The sequence below is a fragment of the Panthera onca genome, chromosome X (assembly GCF_046562875.1).
Source record: "Panthera onca isolate mPanOnc1 chromosome X, mPanOnc1 haplotype 2, whole genome shotgun sequence".
Classification (NCBI taxonomy): domain Eukaryota; kingdom Metazoa; phylum Chordata; class Mammalia; order Carnivora; family Felidae; genus Panthera; species Panthera onca.
The window spans coordinates 2223939-2245108 of NC_138357.1; the positions used below are offsets into that span (position 1 = coordinate 2223939).

At 63.8% G+C, this 21170-nt stretch overlaps 1 protein-coding gene across 2 annotated transcripts; it reads right to left on the reverse strand.

The window, feature by feature from the left end:
• Positions 1-1373: 1373 nt before the first annotated feature.
• On the reverse strand, positions 1374-12268 carry DUSP9 (dual specificity phosphatase 9). Of its 2 annotated transcripts, XM_081792329.1 has the most exons (5): positions 10611-12268; positions 4886-5287; positions 3147-3596; positions 2619-2843; positions 1374-1742 (listed from the first exon to the last, which is right to left on the reverse strand). In XM_081792329.1, the coding sequence occupies exons 2-5, from the start codon at positions 5250-5252 to the stop codon at positions 1600-1602; spliced, it is 1185 nt and encodes a 394-aa protein (XP_081648455.1). In that variant the 5' UTR covers positions 5253-5287; positions 10611-12268; the 3' UTR covers positions 1374-1599. The 2 variants fall into 2 exon arrangements, with proteins under 2 accessions (XP_081648455.1, XP_081648454.1); XM_081792328.1 differs by lacking the exon at positions 10611-12268 and having other exon boundaries at positions 4886-7841.
• Positions 12269-21170: the final 8902 nt, after the last annotated feature.

Consider the following 21170-nt stretch of genomic DNA (forward strand, 5'->3'; position numbering starts at 1 on the left):
CCTGCCCCCCACTTCTACCCGGGTCCAAGGTCAAAATAAACGAATATCCTCACCTCTTTTGGTGGGGTATATATATATATATATATATATATATATATAGGTCACCAATTGTAGTAGTTTTCTGCTGTTGCTGTGTCAAATTGCCACAAACTTAGTGGTTTTAAACAGCAAAACTTTATTATCTTACAGTTCTGGAGGTCAGAAATCCCAATGTAGATCTCACTGAGCTAAACTCAAGTTATCAGCAGGGCTGGGTTCCTTCAGGAGACTCGAGGGAAGAATCTGTTGTTGTTTTGCCCTTTTCCAGCTTCTACAGGCCACCTGAATTCCTTGGCTCGCAGCCCCTTTGTCCATTTTTGAGGCCGGCAATGTAGCCTCTCTCCCGTGTCTCTCTGGCTGTGACCCCTGTTTCCACTGTCGCATCTCCTGTCACTCCCCTGCATCTGTCTTCCCTTTATAAAGATGCGTATGATGGCATTCGGGGCCACCCGGACATTCCAGGACAGCCTCCCCGTCTCAAGATCCTTGGCTTAATCCCATCTGCAATGTCCTTTTTGCCATGTAAGGTAACATATCCGCAGGGGCCCAGAGTTAGGACGTGGCCATCTTGGGGGGCTGGTATCCTGCGAAGCACGCATATTGACAGCATTGCCCTTCAAGAGTACTGGCTTTATATGGGGGCCCAGGCATCACCTCCTGGCTCCCATGGGTGGCGTCCGGATAGCCATAGAGAGAGGGTGTGCGAGGAGGAGGGTGGCCTGGGCTCCTGTTTCCTGGGTGTAGATGCCCCCGGGACAGGAGCTAACCCAGGAGCTGTCTCACCCCTCTGGACTCAAGGACCCTCATTGTTTCTGACCTTGGAGCCTTCCTCTTATTTTCCCAGCAGCTCGGCCATTCATTCAAACGGTTTTAGGGGCTCTGGTGCAGGAGGGTTTCTCTGGACATATGGTCCGCACTGTTCACGAAGTCTCCACTACGCCCCCTTGCCCTGTCCACAGCTCCTGTCCACAGCTCCAGACACGCAGCCCCATTGGGGTCTGTTGTTTAATGTCTCCCCCCCCCCCCCCCCCCGCCTCCGGGAAGTCGGCTCTGACTGGCAGTCATCTCTGGCTCGCTGCTGAGTCCCAGTCCCTAGCACGTGTGGCCCAGAGCCGAGGCTCGACGGGTCACGAGCGAATGGGCAGCTCGGCCGGAGGTTGGGCCACCTGGCCGAGTGGGCGCGGGATGGGAAATAGCGCCATGGGGGTGGGGTGGCGCTCAAGTCCCCAACCAGCACAGCACACGGCTCGGCACTACCACCCCCTTATGCCGCCTCCTTCCCCACCTTCCCCCAAACCCTCCGGGGTGCTCTGGAAGCAGTTCTCTCTGTTCAGTATCTTACATAAACTGTTTATTCAAGAACAATTAAAGAAAGCAACTGTGGTGCGGATTCCCCGGGGTGAGATGGCCGGGCCGGGTGTGTAAGCAGGCTGGTGTGCGTGTGTGAGCGCTGACACGCGGACGCGCGTGCGCGCCGCCCACGAAGGGCGTGGACTGCAATGAATGACTCTGTATATGCCGCTTGGCCCCTTCCCCGCCCCCCCCCCAAACCAACCGTGCCTATGTGGGGCCCGCCGCAGCAAAATTCAGGCCTTCTTCTTCCCCTTCCCCGCCCCCAGCTCTTGCTCTGAGACCCCCATCTCCTCTGGCCGCGGTTCGACCACCCTCAGTCACAAAGAGCTCCAGTGATCCCGTTAAGACATCTGGGGGAAGAGGGAAAAAAAGCATCTTTTCAAACGTCAAGTGGATAAACAGGGCGCCAGATGTGTGGCCAGGAACCCGCTCAGCAGCTCCCGGGCCAGCGCCCTCCCCTGTGGTGCCCGGCAAGGAGCCGCCCCGAGAGGGGCTGTCCGCATGGACGCTGGGCAGCCGGTGCACCTCCAAGCCTCAGCCCTGAGAGGCCCGAACCCTGGGCAGAGAAGCGGGGAGGTGACTACACCGGTGGTGAACCCTCCCCGTAAACAGCCATCGGGGGACAGGGATGGACTGGGAGCGGGCCCCTGCAGCACATGAGGTGGCCAGCGCAGGGGCCCGCCCTTCTGAAGGGGGAAGCCACCGGAAGGCTCAAGGCCCAGGAATAGGCAGCCGCTTGGAATGGTCCCTTGGAATGGGAATCCCCCCAACCCTACCCCCCCCCCCCCGAGAGAAAAAAGTAACAGTCGCAGAAGAGGCAGGTTCTGGAGCGTGATTCCGCCCCGAAAGCGGCGCGGGTCAGGCTGGTGGCCCCGGGCCCTGCTTATAGGCACATTTAATAGGACTCCCGTGGATGGTTCAAGTGGGTAGGACAGGTCTCTCCCCGAGGCCACCCTGGAGGGGCTCCTGGCTCCAGCCTCTTCCCCACAGCCTTCCCATGAGGTATTATGCTCTCCCCCCTCCCCAACTTGCTGCCTCCCTCTTCTGCCTCCCCCCAACTCCCCCCCCGCCCCACCCCCGCACATGGGTGGTCAGGGGCACCCATGGGGGGGGTGGAACGGCGCCCTATGTGGGGTCCAGCTCAAAGACACCGTCGCTGGTGGGGGTGGTGAAGAAGGACGGTGGGTCGGAGGTGGCCGACGCCTGCCCCCCGCTGCTGCGCTCACGGGCGCGCCTCTCCTCCAGCCGCAGGCTCCGCTCGAAGTCTAGCAGCTGCCCCATGAAGTTGAAGTTGGGTGAGATGTTAGACTTCTTCCTCTTGACCAGGTCGTAGGCATCGTTGAGTGAGAGGTGGCGCTTCTGCATGAGGTAGGCCACAGTGACGGTGACAGAGCGGCTGACGCCTGCCAGGCAGTGAACGAGCACCCCGCAGTTCTGCGACAAGGCCTCATCTAGATGGGGGCAGAGCGGGGGTCAGTGTGACCTGCGGGCCCCGCTCCGCCCTCTTGGAACCGAGTGGCTCTGGCCGGTTTGGCCTGGGAGCCCTGTCCTGCCTGAGGAGCCCAGGGGCTTTCGCCGGTGGCCTCCGGGAGCTGGTGCCGGCACTGCCCGCCCCCAGAAGAGCCGCTCCGATTTTGGGCTCTGCGGACGGCAGCCAAGTGCATCATGGGGCCCTCATGGGGGAGTGAGAGAGGCCAGGACCCAGGCCTGGGGGGGCAGGGGGCAGGGGGGCAGAGGGGGCCGAGCAGACTCACCAATGAACGCGATGGCCTCAGGAAAGAACTGGGACAGGTTCTGGCTCCAGTGGTCGGAGATGGGGATCTGTTTGTAGTGAAACTCGCCGTTCTTCTCGAAGACGTTAGGCAGGTTGGGGGTGACGTTGAGGATGTAGCGGATGCCCAGCTTGGCCAAGCTCTCCACGTTGGCCGAATCCCGGGCACTGCCCAGGTAGAGGTTGGGCAGGATCTGGACAGGGAAGGATGGCAGCAGCCCCCCTGGGGGCGGCGTGGCACCCTCCGAATCCAGGCCACAGCTCATGGAGTCGCGGTCAGGCTCGGATTCCGCATCAGAGTAGTCCGAGCCCAGGCACAGGCCGCCCAGCCCCACCACTGGGCTGGGCACTGGGGCTGTGCTTGGGCCACCCCGGCTGCTGAGGCTGGTCTCACACAGGTGGGGGCACTCTGCCTGGAATCTGCTGAAGCCACCTGGGAGGGGAGAGGAGGACCGTCCTGTCGATTTGGCCACCTGGGCAGCCAAGCACCCCTGGCTGGGGATACGACTCCGACACCCGAGGGGGCTTGCAGAGGTCCCCAAAGGGAACTCAACAGTCAGCAACCTGGGGCGCCTGGGTGGCTCGGTCGGTTAAGCGTAGGACTTTGGCTTGGTCATGATCTCACGGTCAGTGAGTTCGAGCCCCGTGTCGGGCTCTGTGCTGACAGCTCAGAGCCTGGAGCCTGCTTCGGATTCTGTGTCTCCCTCTCTCTGCCCCTCCACTACTCATGCTCTGCCTCTCTCTCTCTCTCTCTCAAAAATAGATAAACACTTTTAAAAATTTTAAAAAGAGGAAAGGTTCAGATGTGAGTTCTGTCCCTGGGTGCTTCCCCCATCCAGCTCAAGCAGGAGCACCCCAAGAGGCAGGAGCCTGAGAGCGAGCGCATCATTCCTCCTGGGTCGATTCAGAGTCCCAAGAAGTGAGCATCTCCTTCGTGTATGGATAACTATTTTCCCGGGCTAGGTGTGGGGCCTGGACATCCGACGCTTTATAGGTTTCTGTGTCCCCGTGCATTCAGAATGGAGCAAGGGACAACAGTCCAATGAGCCGCCTTGATGGGGAAGTGGGGAGCTGGCTCTGCAGGCTCCTGGGAACCCTGTCCCTACCCTGGGCCTCTGGGTGTGTGTTTGGCTCCTCAAGGAGCCAACAGGCCTGTATCAGCCTATCCCTTTCCGTCCCCCAGCCCGTGGCTATGATGGGACAGGTCTCTGCCTCCTCCTACCTTCACTGCTTTTCTCTCTCTCTCTCTCTCTCTCTCTCTCTCTTTCTCTCTCCCCCCACCCCTTCCCCATTCCGGAGCCTTTGCAGAGCGGGGATTTGTCCTCTTGTGCCCCTGCCTCCTTTGCCCGCGGCAGAGCAGCTGCGGGGGCGGGGTGGGGGTGGTGACGTCCTCCCGGGAGATTGGGAGTCGCACTTGGTACTCTATTGTTGAGCGTCCCCTGAGGCAGGGCTGGGCAGGGCAGGGCAGGGCAGGGCAGCCGGATTCTCCCCATTTTCCAGACTCAGAAACTGGGGCTCTCCAGGGCGAAGGGCTTGCCCCAGGTCTTTCTCAGGGGAGAGTGGATCTCAGCTCCACTTTAGGTAAAATAAGGCTGGGCTTGCCCAGGGACAAATGCATTAGGACCCCCCCCCCCCGCCCCCCGGGGAAGCTGTGGCCCTGCGAGCCCCCGGGGGCCCGGGGCCCTTCCCAGGCCGGTGCCCCGCGCCAGCGCCCGCACGTACCCTGGAGGTAGTATGCCAGGTAGCCTTCCTCGCGCAGCTTCTGCAGCAGGGTGCCGAGCACCGAGTCGGCCTCCCACTCGTCGGCGTCCGCCTCCCCGCGCCGGTGCCGGCCCCCGCCCTGGTCGTACAGGAGCACCGGGGCGGGCGGGGGCGGCTGCAGCGGCGGCCCGGGCAGCAGCGCGCGAACCGACAGGGCCCCCCGCCGCAGGCGGCGCAGCAGCAGCGCGGGCAGGGCCACGCTCAGCGCTCCGCCGATGCGCGCCGACTCGTACAGCTCGCGGCTTCTGCAGTCGAGGAGCAGCAGCCGAGGCCGCGGGGGCGACAGCTCCCGCCGCAGCCACAGGCACGAACGGCCCAGACCCTCCATGGGCTCGCGGCTCCCGGCCCGTCCGCCCGCCGGCGCTGCGGAGAGAGGGGCAGGCGCGCGGCGTGAGCTCGCGTCCCCCGCGCCCGGCCGCCAAGAGGCCGAGACGTGAAGCCCACCCCGCATGCCCAAGGCGGGCGCCGAGAGCCCCGCAGGGACACCCCTGCACGGCCCGCTTCTCTTCTCACGCCCCCTCCCTCGGCGAGGACGCGCGGAAGGGCGCCTCGAGCCCTCGGAGGAGGAAAACGCCTGGCGCGGCGGCCGGCTCCTGGAGGGGAGGAGGGAGAGGTCCTCCAGGAGAGGAAGGCCGGGTGTCCGATGGGCCCTCGGAGCGCCGCGGGTCCTTGGCCGGCCCCGCTGGGGCAGCCTGAGGCTACGGCCACCCCGCAGCACACCCCCTTCCCGCGGCTCTCGCTTGGCCTGCCCGCAATCGCTCCCCAAGTTCAAGCTTCCGACTTTGGGGGTGTGTGCTCCGGCAGAGGCGGCCGGGGGAGTAGAGGTGGCGCCGAAGGGATGGGCCTGAGCTGGCCTCCTCGGAGCTGACCCGGCCCCGGTGGCGCCCGGGAGGAGGAAACGGGAGGCAAGAGACCTGGAGGGTGATGGCGCGGCGGGCTGCCGCGGGCAGACGTCCGAGCCGAGGCCAGCGCGCGACGCGGGGCTCGGTTCCCCCGGTAGGGCGTCCCCGGGCCCGGCCTCCGGGGAAGAGGGCGGGGTGGCGAAGCAGGCGCGCACGTGGACGCTGAGTCCCGCGCAGCTCTCCAACCGGCAGCTTCCTGGCAGCGGGACCCAGCTTCCACCTTGGAAGCCGCTGCCTTTGGACGTGGAGTTGCCGTTTGGAGGGGCGGGGCAGCGGGGGCGGGCTCAGGGGGGCCGGCGAGCCAACGGGTGCCAGCGAAGCAGTCGGGTGGGCCCCCAAGTGGCGCGCTGAGCTGGGGCTCGCACCGAAGCGGGACCGGGCCGGGGCAGAGGCCAAGGGCAGGTCAGGGGCCCAGCAGGTGACCAGTCTCAGTTCTTCTGCCCAGCTAGAAGTAGGGGGGAGGGACAGGGATAAGAGCCCAGTGCCCCTGCCCCAGAAGCTGCCGCCCAGCCCTACTCACTCGTTGACCCTGGACCATCACGTCCACTGACTGGACTTTAGTGACCCCATCTCTCTAATGGGCTCATCACAGTCAGCACCTCGAGCTACTGTGGGATGCCACTGAAATCATGGAGGGGAGGAGGAAGCCAGACCAGAAACCCATTGCTGTCTTCTGGCCCAGAACTCTGCCCAAGGGCTAGGAGGACAGATGACAGCTTCTGGGCACCCGCCCCCCCCCCCCCCAGCTTCCCTCACACATGGCCTTAGCCAGCCAGGAGCCCTGAGTCCCCAGTCCCTAACTGAGGTGCTCTGCTCTTAACCACGTCACTGTCCCAGGAATCATCCCTGGCCTCTCCCTCTGCCTCCTCCCTGGTCAAGAGCCAAGTAGTTTCGACTTAAATTCATCTCTTACACCTGTACTCTGCCCTCTGCTCCCCGCAGTGAGGGCTCGTGCTGGCCAACTCTTGACCAGGTCCCCGTCACAGCCTCCAAAGCCCTCTCTCCCTGCCTCCACATCATTTGTTCATCAGAGGCCAGTGGCCTCCATACCTTCCATGGACACAGGATGACGAACAGGCAGGACACACAGGGTCCCTGCTTGCTCAGCACTCCCAACTTAACCGCACAGGTCAGTAATAGGGAGACTGAACTCGATAATGCGGGGTGTGATAAGTGTCCCTTCCCTCCTTAAAACCCATCAAAAGCAAACACCAGAGTTGAAGAAAAATGTACAGCAGGTAAGATAAAGCTCATACAAATTAATCAAAAGGTTAAGGCTCCAATAAATGTGCAAGGAACCAGAAAAGACCGCGCGAGGAAAGAAATGCAACCTTTGGGGGAAGAAGTTTCCACCTCAGGTATGGAGGGAAGGCAAACAAAACAAAACAAAACAAAACAAAACAAAACAAGGTGACGGTGGAAAACAAGGTAACACTTTCCACCTAGTACATTGGTAAAATGTTCTCAAAGTGAATACACCCAGTGCTGCTCTTATCTGCATGGCCCTTCTGGAAATTAGTTTGGTAACAGGCATCCGGAGCTAGGAAGAAATCCACACCCTCTGGCCGCTGCTCGGAATCTATCCCAAGGAACTAACTAAAAGAAGGCAGAGCTATGCACACAGGGTGGGCACCACAAGATGTGCAACTAAGGCGGGAAGGACACAAAAGCACTGGAGGGCGGACGTTTCGGATAATTAAGTTCAGTGCCACCTACAAAGTCTCCTCTGTTCATCAGAGCCACAGAGGAAGATGAGACAACTCAGGAAGGAATACTAGGGACAGGACAGGTTGTTGGGAGCCGGGCCCTCAAAGGGGCCGCCATTGTCCCCCCTCCTTCCCTCCTCCCTCCCTGGCCCAGCGGGGCTGCCTGGGACTCCTCTCTGGCTACAGCCCACAGTGTCCTGGCCTCTGGGAGTCCAAGGATCCAGGGGTCTTAGGGAGCTGGGCCGTGCCCTCCTGCTCCCCAGCCCAGGCCTCCGTCCTCTGTAGCCTGTTCAGATTCTGCTCCTTTTCCAGACCCCCCCCCCCCCCCCCGCCCTGCCAAAGCACCCTCCTCTGAGCAGCCTTCTTGTGGCCTCCTTGGTCTGTGCTGTAAGCCTCAGGTCCCTGACGCTGCAATGCCTGGGAGCTGCTGCAGATTCGGAGGCTGCTGTGGCCAGAACAGGACCCACGAGCACTCCCCCCGCCCCGTGGTCTCGCCTGCTCCAGGGCAGGGACTCTGTCTTCTGTCCTGTCCTTTCCCTCACATCCTAGCTCCCAGAGGCAGAGGTGGGCTGCCACCTGGACTTGGGCCTCAAGTCTCGGGGCTCCCTCCGGCCCGCTGCAGCTGGGGAAGGAACTCTGGGGCGGGCCTGGTTAAAACCACCAAGGACTTCTGCAGTGTGCCCGCCTGGAGTGCCTGGCTTGGCCGAGTTGTGGGCGGTGGCAATGCTGGACAGGGAGGTGGAGGGGTGCGGGGCGGCCAGCCCCCCTGTGGTGGGGAGTCAGTGTGGCTGGAGAGAGGGCAGCCGGCCCCTTAAGGGGTAGGAGCTCCTGAGGTGCCCAGGCATGCTTTCTAGAGAGGGATCCCTGGAGGAGGCGAGGGGAGCCTGTCTGGGAAGAGGAGGGTGGGGGCGGCCTGGGGCGCGGGAGGGAGGCAACTTCAGCACCGGTGAAGGGAGAGGAAACTTGGCTCCAAGAAACTCTCCCAGAGCGGGGCTGTGCCGGAGCCTGTGGCTCCCAGCGCCTGACGAGGGGCTCCCCCTTCGCGCCTGGCGCTGGACCGCTGCGGGCAAGCCCACCCATCGGGTGAAAAGGATCGGGAGGAGGGGCCGTGTTCAATCTCGCAAGTGAGTACTCAGTGCCCGGCGCCAGCAGCGCCCGCTGCGCCAGCCGCAGGACAAACTGGAACCTGTTGCCATCTCCGCACTGCGGGGCTGAGCGCAGCCAAGCCCCCCCCCCCCCCCCCGCCCCGCCCCCAGCGACCCTGGCCGGCCCGCCCGCACTCGGGGTTCCCCGTAGCACCTGCTCTGGGCGCCGGCCCTGCCCCGCGGGCTGGGAGCGTGCTGGGCTGGGGGAGGCAGCGCAGTGCGCCCGGCCTCGCGGAGGCCCGCACGGCGGGTGGAGCCAGGCCGCGCGCTCGCCGCAGGGTGGGAGCTGAGCCTGACGCCCCGGTCCCGCCGGGCGTCCCCGGCCTCCGCCCGACCCGGCCGGTGCCCCTCGGAGGCGGCGGGGACGCGGCGGCCCGTAGGCCCCGCGCGCGCCGTGTGCGCCCTCTGGTCTCCCGGAGCCTCTGGAGAGCGGCGCCCCGCCTCGCCCGCCACCCCTCACCCCGAAATGCACGGTTCTCTCCGGGCCGAATGGCAGGATTTCGGCTGTCGCGGCCCAGTCACATGGCCAGGAGGAGCACAACTCCCAGCGACAGCGTTCCTGCCAAATCCAGTGTCTTTTCCACCAAATCCACTTTCCGCCGGGGATGGCTTTCTGCTTTTCCTGGTCGGTGTTCTCGCTGGACTGGGAGTTCCTCCAAGGCAGGAGCGGGCCCCAAGCTGGCCCCAGCCCCCAGCGCAGGGCTTGGCGTATGCCCGGCGCTCCCGGAAGAAATGCTTGTTAACAAAGAAGGCGTGAATGAATGAAACCAATTGTTGCATGAGGAAGCCCTGGGGGGTGCTGGTCTTGCTGTTTCTCCCCGCGGGTCACACCCCCCCCCCCCCCACACACACCACGGACACGCACAGGCACACATGCACGCCCAGCCCTGCCCTCACGGCACACGCGGAGAGGCACACACACTGTGTCGGACTCCCGTCCTCCTGGAGCCGACCTACTACGTGCCTGTTCGGCAACTGGCGTTCCTTTGGTTCCAGCTGGGCTGCCTCCATTTCGGTGCCCGCCTCTCCCTTCCTCCTCCCCCAGCCCACATCTAAGTATGGTACCTTGCACCCCAAGTGCCTGCTTTATCTCTTAGGGAAGAGGCCAGGCCAGTCGCTGGGGGAGATTCAAGGTCTGTTTAGGGAGGCACCTGGCAGGGATGCGAAGACTGCTGCAGCCTCTAGAGCCCGCGTGCCAGGTGTCAGGGGTGGTGGTGGGAGGGCCTCGGGGACGTGCTGGGGGTGTGGGGGGCTATCTGCGATGGGGCCAGGGAGCATAAATCCAGCAGGCGTGCGTACGTGCTGGGGTGTGTGTGAGCGTGCACGCTGGGGATGCTAGGGGTGTGTGCCTGGGGAATGGGCCCGGTGTGGGGTGTGGGGAGCCGGCTGCTGGGGCATGAGTTAGTTCTGGGGCTTCACTCAGGGGTAGGTGGGTGGCAGCAGTGTCTCTGGGCTGGGAACGTGGGTGGAGTGTCTGTAATGAGCATATGGGGAGTTGGAGATGGTGGTGGCACCGTGAGGGGAGCTATGTTAGTGCAGCTATGGCAGGGATGGATTGTGTGTGTGTGTGTGTGTGTGTGCGCGCGCGCGCGCGCGCCTGGGTGTGTACTGGGTCTGGGATGGGTGCTAGCCTGAGTTGGGGGCAGCGCTGGCTGGTGGGCTAGGGGCTGCTGCTGTGCTCACTGCAGGGACTAGGTCTGCGGTGCGTGGTTGATGCGCGCGCGTGCAGAGGACAGGGAGGTGCACGGGCGGGATGCGGGGGGTGTGCGGTGACAGGATCGAGTGGGTCTCACAGGGGCGCGTGCGTCGGCCCCGTGGGCTACGCTTTGGCAAGACTTTGGGGTGCAGGGTGGAGGAGCTCACGTCGGAGGGGGCGGCCGGGCTGGGTGGGGGTGGGGTGGGTGGGTGCCGGGGAGCCGCGTGCTCCGCTCACCTCCGCTCACCTCCGCTCACCCCGGATCCGCTCGGCTTCCAGCGCCGGCTCCGCGCGTCGCGGCCGGGAAGTTTCCGAAGCCCAGGCGGCGGGAAGCGCCACCGCCGCTGCCGCCGAGCGTCACTGGAGCCTCAGGCGGCGGCCTCGCCTGAAGCCGAGGGGCCGCCGCCGCCGCCGCCGCCGCTGCGGAGGGAAACTCCAAATCCCGCCTCCGCCGCCGCCTCCTCCCTTCCCGTCGCCGTCTTCTCCGCCCCCTGCCCAGGAGGGGCGATGTCGCCGGCGGCGCGCAGGGAGGGAGAGGGGAGGGACCGCGCGGCCTGCCCGGCGTCTCCCTCCACCTCCCCCGCCCCCGCCCGCCTTCCTCCCACCTGCGAGACTGTCCGCTCTGCCCGCCGCGGACCCTCTGCGCGGGAGGCTCGCGGCATGGGGTCCGCGGGCTCAGGGCGCGGGAGTGGGAGTGGGGTGGGGAGACCCGACCCAGGCTGGACCTGGGCTGGGGGAGGGTTGCCCCGAAGACTCCGTGCTGGCGCCTCTGCTTCCAGCGAGGGAAGCGAAGGGGCCCGTGGAGGACCGGGCACAGCTGGGCCCCCGGGGCCACCTCCTACTGCCACGCGGGAGAGGGCATGAGGTCCGTCTGACTACTGCAAATCCCCCCCCCCCCCCCCCCCCCGCCCCCAGCTCCCAGGTCCCTCCGCACTGTCTTCCATTCTCGTGTATCAGATTCTGGCTAATAATAATAGCGTTTGAGCCTCAGTGCCTGGAAGGGGTGGAGCCAGGACGTTGGGGGAGGGCCTGAGAGGGGGCCTTGTCACCGGGCCCACTTTGCTTTCTTGGGCACCAAAGGCCATAAGCATCTCCATCGAGGACCTCATTTTGTCCTTACGCCAGTCTGGGAGTCAGAGGGGATCTGGCTAGGGAAACTGAGGCACTGGTTTCCTGGTGTCACGTGGCGACGTGGCGGTGGAGCCCCGCCGGGTTCAGAAGCCCCAGCTGAGTGTGAACAAGGAGACTCAGTGGATTCTCTGCCCCGCTCACTGCTGTGGGGAGGAGGAGGCGGGGAGGAGCACAGAGGGGCTCCCGCCTGAGTCACGGGTGAGTTGGCCCCCCCTGGAATGGGGCACAAGGGATGCCGAAAAGCGGCACGATTGCTGTGGGCTGCCGTAGACCAGCTTCTGGCAGGGTCTCCCGTGCCTCTGCTCAGGGAGATCAGAGTGAGGCGAGGCGAGGCCAGGCTGGGGCGACATCGAGAGGGAGGCGGGCAGGGCTGGGATGCCAGCAGCTCCATGGATGAGGGGGCAGCCAAGGGAGGCCTGGCTGCCTGGCTCCTGTCTGCAGCACTGCTGAATTCCCCTGAGTCATTTCCTGGAAAAGAGAGGAGAGGGGCAGCTTTGTCTCTGGTGCCTCAGTTTCCTCATCTGTACAGCTGGGGGGAGGGGAGGAGGACCTCATGGTCTCCCAGGGCCCTCTGGGACTGGCCTCACTGCAGTTTGGACCCATGAGATGGGGCGAGCAGAGCCCAGCTGCTGCCGCTCTGGCAGACCCGCCTTGCCCTTTGACCCCTTCCAGCCTCAGCGGGACGCTCACTCTCCCAGCCCGCCCCCTGCTCTGGCCCCTGGCCTTCCTAGGTTGTAGCTCCTGGAAGGTGCATCCGGCAGGCAGGCCCAGGGAACCCCAGAGCCAGGCTGGCACTTTCTTCTCCCCTTCGGCGTCAGGGCTCCGGGGGCCGGTGTGGAGCCAAAAGGCCATAACAGCACCTGACAGGTGAGCAAACCAGGCTGTGCAGGGGCCCTGCTGCTCCGACCCTGTGCTCCTCCGACCGGCCCGCATGTGCTGAAAACACATGGAGACCACAAAAGATAAGGCTCTGTTTCCTGCCCCCAATGCCGCCCCCCTGCCCCCCACCCAGGGCCCTGCCCCGGCCCAAGGCACTCAGTCAGCCCCCCGGCAAAGACTTGGTGAGCTGACTCAGAGGACTTTCTGGAAAGGTTGGATAACCAGTCCCCACCTCCCCACCCCCATGCCGTGCTTAAGTGACTCAGGGCCCAACAGGCTGGAGGAGGCACATTTGGACCGAATGCTGCTGTCCCCCACCCCTGCAGAGCTCCCACCCCAGCCCTGCCACGGGGCCTCTGCTCTCCAGGCAACAAGGCCCACCCAGTGCTGGAAGAGGAGAAGGCAGAAATGGCCAGGCCAGGCCGGGGACTTAGCGAGCGAGGCCTGACTGTATACCCTGTTGAGGAATAAAATGCGAATCCTTCTAGAAGAGGACTTGAGTACCAGGCCAATTGTGTTGGAACCGAGGTTGTTCTGAAGACGCAGCTGGGCCTCCCTCTCCAAAGCCGCCCAGCCCGCGTGCTCACTCCCGTCCATTCCCGACAGGACGGGAATCTCAGCCGAGCTGCCGGGCAGCCCCGAGACTCTCTGTCCTCAGCACCCCTGCCCCCTTTGCCACCAGAACCCTGAGGCACGAGGCACACCGCAGCTCTGCTGCTCTGGGCCTCGGGCCGAAGACAGCCGTACCTGTTAAGCCCGTTTTCCAGGTCTCGATTCCGGGCCGCTTTCCAGGCAAGCAAAGTTTGAGGAGAGGCCCTACCTCCCGTGGGCCTGGCACGGAGATCCTGCTCCCGTCTGGGGGGCCCTGGCACGTGGGCACACCACACCTGAGGCTTTATTTCTGGGCACCCACGGGGTGCTACCCGAAGCCGTTAGCCCCCGTGACACCGCCCACCCTGCTCCCAGCCCCCAGGCCACCATCACTGTCACTCCGGTCACTCCACGGCTGGGTGCCGCCGTTCGCCCTGCCCCTCCCCCCACGTGAGGTGCTGTAGCCAGCATCTTCTAGGCGCGTCATGCTACCGGCTGCCATGCCTTCAGGAGCGTCCTAGACCCTGTTCTGGAGCACCCTACCTGCCTGTGGCGGCTCCCGACAGGGCCAGGGCCAGACATTTTAAACCAAATGCACATCCTGGGGTCTGCACTTGCAGCTGAGGTGACAGGAGGGAGCGACGTGAGAGGAGGGACAGGAGAGGTGCACAGCGATTGATTTCTGAGGGGCCGTGACCTCGGGAGCCATCAACACCCCCATTCTGGGAGGGCTCAGGTTCAGGTTCAATGACCCGGTTATAAACCCCCTCCGGCCAGCTGTGCGGGCTCCCTCTCCTTGTCTTGTCCTCCCGAGAAGCAGTGCGCGTGTCTGGATGTACATTACAGATGATATAATCCTTTTACCGGGAGAGAGCCGGACGCCCACACCCATCGGCTGGACGGGCAAAGGGAGGTGAGTGGGGAAGAGGAGGGAGGGTGGGCAGCCCCTCCAGCCCCCATGCTACGGAAGGGGAGGAGACAGAAGCAGGTGGCTTCCTGGCTTGTCCCAGGCAAGTTGAGGGCTGAATGGGGCAGAAGAGAGGGGAGCCAGAATGGCCGGGGAGACTGGGGGTACGCAGAGCCTGCAGGGAGTTGCTCCCTTGCAGTAGACCCCCGTCCACCGGCTGAGCTGCGGAAGGTCTCCGAGCGGCCCACCCACCTTTCCGGCTGCGTGTCTCCTGCGTGTCTCCTGACCGGAACGTGCCTCTTGAGTTGGGGCATCTCATCCTGGGAAAGAAGATAATATACAGAACAGGAAGTGAGGCCAGGCCCAGGCTGCTGCTCATTCTGACCCTTTGCCCTGGCTCAAATGTCTGCGGGGGTGGGGAGGGGGTTTGTGAGGGCGCTGTGTGTCCCCACCTGCGACCGTGCTCCTCAGGGGTCTGCCCCCTTCCGTCACGGGATTGAGAACAAAGTCTGGCTGCTTCTCCGCTGTGTCCCCCGCGTCCCCTCTCAACACTGCAGGGCCCAGGCTGGGCCCTGTTGGCTCCTTGCACCCAGACCAAGGCCGGACACCCCGCTGGCCGGGTCAGGTGCCGCTCTGGGGTCGGGAGGCGCCGAGCCCTGCTCTGCTCCTCTCCGTGGAGAGACGAGGACGAGGACCCCAGCCAGGCTGCAGCCTCCGTAGAGGGACTGCTTGGGCCCTGGGGGCTTGGGTCTGGTCCCAGTCATTCTTGGCTGGAGGGGGCGGAATATGGCCAGCTACCTGGCCAGAGCAAGGAAGGAGACAGCTCTTGGTTGCAGAGGGACCCTGGAGAGGTGTCCACGTGGTCCGAATTGGCAGAGAACCGACTGCGGAGAGGGCCTGGTAGGACCGTTGAATCCAGGCCAGCCCCGCCAGGGTAGAGCCCGAGGCTGTGGCTCCAGGGTGACAAAGACGGGCCTGTAGATGAGGGCCTTTGCCTCTATCACCCTTTCTTGGCCCTGCCCCCATCCCGTACACAGCCCCCCGGCTCTCGCTGCCCCCTCCCCACTTTCCTGCTTGAGAGGTTCGCCACAAGGAAGGCTCGGGATATTTCTGCCAGCTCTATGGGGATTTTTCCTGTCTAAATTTAGAGAGCAGCTCTTACCCCGCAGTACCTGCTTCCCACATTGGTGACTGATTTGCATCCTGCGAGCGCGCCCAGCGGAGAGGAGAGTGTGCAGGTGTGGTGCCATGTGACCACCGCCCCTCGGGGCTGGTCCCTGGGCTGAGAGAGGGGGAAGGAGAGGGAGGGGAGGGCCGGGACTCGGTGGCCAGGAAGCCGGAGGGATGGTTCATATCCACGGAGAGGCGGGAAGGGGATGGCCCAGGCCTCGCGCTCAGAGTCCGGCAGGCACACGGCCCGGCCCCGCACGGTGGCCCTCTCGGTGGGGCACTGTGATGCGTCCCTGAGCCCCTTGCAGACCCGCGGAGGCTAGAGTAACATCCTCAGAGCCGTCTCCGTCTGTCGCTGTGTGCCTCCGCGGTGCAAAGAGTCTGAGCTCCGTGCCGGCCGCCTCCCGCAGGGGCCCACGGAAGGACCTCAGCCACGACGCCGGCGGGCGGCGAGCTGCCAGCCCGGCCCTCTCCTCCCTACCCCGTTGCCAGCGTCGTGTCACCACCGCAGGGAGAAAGGATGGGGACCGTGGGGGCTCTGGGAGTCAGGGTTCAGCCCCGGCTGCTCTGGGGTCCCGTTTGCCTCTGCCGTCCCCAACCTGGAGCAGTGGCCCGAGCCTTCCAGCAGTGCAAGCGTCTCTTCAGCGGACCCCCGCTCTGGGGCCGCTGTCGGCAACCACGAGCCTAACCCCGGACCCGCTGCGTCAACCCGGAAGACGGCTCTCGGGACCCGCCGTCGCAGAGCTGGCCAGAGCCACAGGGACTGTGAAGGCGGCCTCGGCCTCCCTGGGGCACTCCTGGCTCGAGCTGCCTGTTCTCTGTAGCCACAGAGGAGAACGGGGGTGTCGAGGATCGGGTCCCCAAGATATAAGCCTAGGAGGATTTCCCAATCGTCAGAGCGAACTTCCTGTGCTCCGCTCCCGGTGGCAGCCCCATCCACCGTGGCCTGCCCAGACAGGCTCTGTGGGTTGCGAGGGATAGAATTATCCAGAAGTTGTCTTCAGGAAGGGGGACCTGTGGTGCCCAGAATGCCGTATCCTTCTTAGCCGAGCCTACCCTTCCCCCATGGCTCCCGCCCCTGGCACCCCCGGCGCCGGCCCCACCTCTGCCCAAGCCCCTCACCAGCCCTCAAGATCCTCCCCTGACGTCCATGCGTCCATGCCTTCAGAATGCAGACGCTCCCGCGGCCCGGCTCTCCTCTGACCTCTGGCCCGTGGGGGCTGCTCCTTCTGCCACCCCACCCCCCCACCTCCCAGAGCTCCAGGCCGGCGGGCATCACTTTGCTTCCCAAGACCGCGGCCCCCAGTTGTCAGTTCAAGCCCCGTGTTGGCCTCTGCCGACTGTGAAGCCTACTTCAGAGAAAAAAACAAGGCACCGAGAGTGCGGCTCCCGGACATGACGCGACCACCCTCCCGTCAGAGTCCAGGGCCTCCAAGGTTTTCCTCTTCAGCCCTCAGCGCCTGGTTACAGGTCCACTCCTGGGGCCCCGACTCTGGGCTCATGGCCTCTTCCCTGCCACGCCAGCCCTCATCCTCAGAACGGCCCAGCTGAGCCTCTGCTCGTCGCTGCTGCTCTGGTGGCCCCGTCTACACTCGGACACGCACTGTCAGCCTGTACATCTACTCGCTCCTGGCCAGCCTCCTTCCCACAGCTCCCGGTGGCCACTCCCGGCCAGTACGTCTCCTGGAGCCCAGCTCCGGCCTGTCCCTCCCGGCAGGCACCTTTGCCACCCACATCGTCAAGCCCTTTCCGACGGGTCAGGCGAGAGCCGCCTGGACTTCCGGCCCTTCCCCGGTCAAAGCCGCCAGCAGCCGTGGCCCCGGTCACCTGGCATCCAAGCTTGGAGGAGGCGGAGTCCCCTTCCTGTCCCTCAGGCGCCCCGTCTCCTGGGCCCCTGGCCTCTGCCCCGCGTGCTGCGTGCTCGGCTGCCCTCTTCGGTCTTGCTCTTCGTCACCCCCTCCTCTGTCCCCCGCTCCCGCTCTTCTCCACGCCGTTCCGGCCATCTCTCCCAAGCTCCACGGCCCCCATTCTGCCCTACGTGTTCCTGCCCGTGACCTCAGCTCCTCTCCTGGGTGATGACTGTGACGTCAGCGTCTCTTGGGGGCCACACCCACAGTTCCAACTGGCAACTGGCCCCGGCCGCCTGAATGCCCCACGACCCCACAGGGGACTCACTGTCTCCGCTCCCTCTCGCTCCACCGCCCCTCACGGTTTCTGATGACTTCACCACTTAAAGAGCTTGCAGGTGCATCACCCCTTGTCCCTGGCCGGGCTCTGCCCTCTCCTCACTCTCAGAAGCCTCCAGGCTCCGCTCTCCCACCCAGCCCCTGTGTGGCAGGTGCAGCAATTGTCCCCTCCTCCAGCGCCCTTCAGTGGGCCCGAGTGGCCTCAAGGACAATGTGCACATGCCACAGCCCATGGGCCTCCCAGGCCCCAGTTCACTACTGGTGGTGGCCAGAATGCACCAGGACGTCTTGGGTGGCTTTGCCTCATCCTCTGAGACTGAGCACCACTTCCTGCACTAAGGAGGCAGGTCCCTGTGCCTTATTCTAAATAAGCTCATGTTCCGAGGTTCCGGGTGGACCTATGTTATGTGGGTCCACCCTGCCACCCACTATGTCATGCCCTGTGTCCCCGATTCGTGTCTGGCCCATGGGAAAGATACATTGCCACCATCCTGCCATCCCCCAGAGACTTCACCTGCCACGCGCACTGCCCGTAGGTCCCCATCTGCCCGGCGGGGGTGTTCTGGCTTCCCTTTGCTGGGACCACCTGGCCCAGGCCATCTGTGTCCTCCCAGCCCTGGACCACTGTGGTCTGTGGCCAAGGAACCACCTCCTGAGTCGAGAGAATGTTTGGAGGAGAGGGGTCCCATCACGGTGGTAGTTGTCTCCAGTGCTCTGTACCCGGCATGGCTCTGAGATGGGGCTCGGGCACTGTGCGACTCCAAGAGCTTGGCTGGAGTGGCCACATGACTTCAACGGGAGCCCCAGAGCCTCCTAATTAAGAAACAGAAGAACCAGGGCGCCTGGGCACTCAGTCGGTTTAGCCTCCGACCGCTGATTTTGGCTCAGGTCATGATGTCACAGTTTGTGAGTTCCAGCCCCATGCCGGGCTCTGCACTGGCAGAGTGGAGCCTGCTTGGGATTCTCTCTCTCGTTCCCTCTCAAAATAAATAAACAAACAAACAAACAAACAAACAAACGTTAAAAAAAGAAGAAGGAGAAACAGAGAAGCAAAGCTGGCAACCCAGGAGGGGACAGGGAGATGTGGGGATCACCGCAGGCCGCCCCCACCCTGGCTGCCGGGGACGCAGACGACGGGGCTTTGGTCTTTTTGCTTTTCTTTGGGAGTCGCGTCTCTGGCTTGCCCCAGAGGAAGGAGTACTGGAAAGAGCCACCGCAGTCAGGGTTTCCCCTCACTGGCCTGGGAACACCGTGGGTCCCTTCACTGTCCCCATCCTGGGAATCCCCGCGCGCTGCCGTTTTGGCACAAACCCTGAACACGGGTCGAGGCGCGGGGAGCAGACACCTTCGGCTTGACGAGGTGATCGCCGGGACCCCTCGATGGCGGCCCGGGACGTGACCCAGTCACGTCGACCAGCCCTACGGAACGCGCTTGGTGCCCTGGGCGCATAGGATGGCGAACGGCCTGGGCACGTGCCTCCCGGGCCACGTTCGTGCCTCCTCCCGCCCCGCCCGGTCCAGGGGACCTTCCCTGACTCCCGTCCCCTCAACGGGCTTCAGCTCTGCTCTTCCTGGAAGACCTCAGGGCCAAATTTCCCATCTTGCTTTGAAGCCACAGGCGCGGGAGGGGTGCACTGGGTCCAGGGAAACAGGGCAGTCTGGGCTCCTCGGGCTGCTGGGGTCCGCGAGTGCTGCCCCCTGAGTGGGGCGACCCCCGCGGTCAGAGGGAGGCTCATACCTGAGTGGTCCCGCGCCGGCAGCGGGACCGGAGCGTGGGGCACGGGCACGGGCCCCTCGAGGGCGGCCGCCACCCCATCTGTGCCCTCCTTCCCGCGGCCCCTGGCTCCTGGCCGATGGGCTGTGGTGTGGGGTGCGCCGAGGGGGGAGACTCAGACCCCACCTTGTTGTCACCGTCCAGGAGTCCCAACGTGAGACGGGTCCTCCTGCCTTCACACCAGCCCTCGGTCCCTCTCGGCACCTCCCAGGTCCGAACTCGGCCTGGGCCTTACCCTCACTGGGCTGCCGCTTAGCTCCGCATCCTAGCACACAGGGCGTTCTCTGCCTGTAGGGCCCTTGCCGCCTCCTTGGCCCCACAGCTGGGAGCACCTCCCTCAGGGGTCACCCTGCTCACGTCTCATGCACCACAGGGCTCCCCTCCACAAACGTCTCCTGAATGCATGTGGTCGGGTTGGGGTGGCCGTGATGCCCCACATAGACCCTCGCAACACCCCATTCCGTGTCTGGCTCCAGGCTGGCTCGCTGGGGGACGGAAAGGATCGAGGACCAAACCTGCTTCTGAGAGACCCCCTGGCACCGGCCCGAAGCACCGGCCTCTGAATCCCTGGTGCGCCCCACAGTCTGCAGGCACCGTTGGATGGCTTTGGCTCCCACACCGGCCTTCTCCATCTGCCCCTCGGCTGCAGGCAGCCGGCCCAGGCCCTGTGGCCGCTTCTGTCATTGTCTGTTTCTGGCCGGAAGGCTGAGCGTGTGCTTGCCGGACACGTGCTGAGAGGGAAAGGCGGGCAGGGTGGGAGGAGGCCGAGCCTCCGGGCGGGCCCACCGGTGGTCCCCAGGACACCTGTGCTACTGGTTTTGTGACCAGGCAGCCGCAGGTCTTGTTACTACAGAAACGGAAGTCTCACGTGAGCGCTTGTCATCTGGGAGCCAGGAAACCAGCGGCTCACCCTCTGTGACGGACCAGGGCTGGGGAGTCCGTGCGACTGTACAGAGCCTCACTAGATGGGTCCAGAAATGTGTGCCGAGAGCCCGGCCAACTCCCGGGGCTGCGGGGACCCAGGGCGGCAGTCAGGGGTGCGTTTGGAACGGGGCTGTGTGCACAGAGAGCTCAGGGACGAGCCTGGGTGCACCTGCTGGTCCCTCCGGTGCTGCTGGAACGCGCGTTATTAGTAACGCTGTGGTAGCACGGACTCAGAACCAGGACAGTCACATGGTGTCCACACGTGGGTGTGCACAAACCTTAAGGGGACATAAATACACCTCCTGAGCCGTACGGGCAGAGTGGCGGGGAGCCTGCCAAGGTTGAGACACACACACGCTCACACATGCACACACTCGTATGTATATATATATTCGTATTTATATGTGTGTAGACCTATTTCTTATGACTTAATTGCATCGCATAAGCCGTAGCCAACGGTGATCCAAAAGGCTAACATATTCTAATATAACATTAATACAGGGCTCCTCATGGGTGGAATTGTGTCCCCCTAGTCCCTAATTCATATGGTCAATTCCTAAACTCCCGTACCTGTGAATGTGACCTTGTTTGGACATAGGGTTGTTGCGGAGGTAACAACGGTGTGGTCATACCACAGTGGAGTGGGCCTGCAATCCAGTATGACTGGGGTCCTTACGAAAAGGGGACCTTTGGCCCCAGACACAGGAGAACTCTGCGCAAAGAGGGAGGGAGGCACAGCTGTACAGAGCAAGGAACACCAAAGGTCACGGGCATGCCTGCGGCAGCTAGGAAGACACCGGCACCAGATGGTTCCCTAGCGCCTTCAGAAGGAGCGCGCCCTTGCTGACCCCTTGAGCCCAGACTTCGGGTCTCCAGACCTGGGAGACAATTAACGTGTGGTGGTTTAAGCCCCTCGGTTTGTGGTCCTTTGTTACTGCAGCACTAGTGAGCAGCTTTTCTACTTGCAAAATGTCTCCTCATCTGTTGTATCGTTTAATGCTAAAATACCCATATGAGGTAGACCCAGGCAAGGCTCGATGCCACTCTTCTGATTTTAAGTCCAGATTCAGTAGGGGCGCCTGAGTGGCTCAGTCGGTGGAGCATCTGAATTCAGCTCAGGTCATGATCTCACGGTTGGTGGGTTCGAGCCCTGTATCAGGCTCTGTGCTGACAGCTCGGAGTCTGGAGCCTGCTTCCGATTTGGTGTGTCCCTCTCTCTCTCCCTCCCCTGCTCA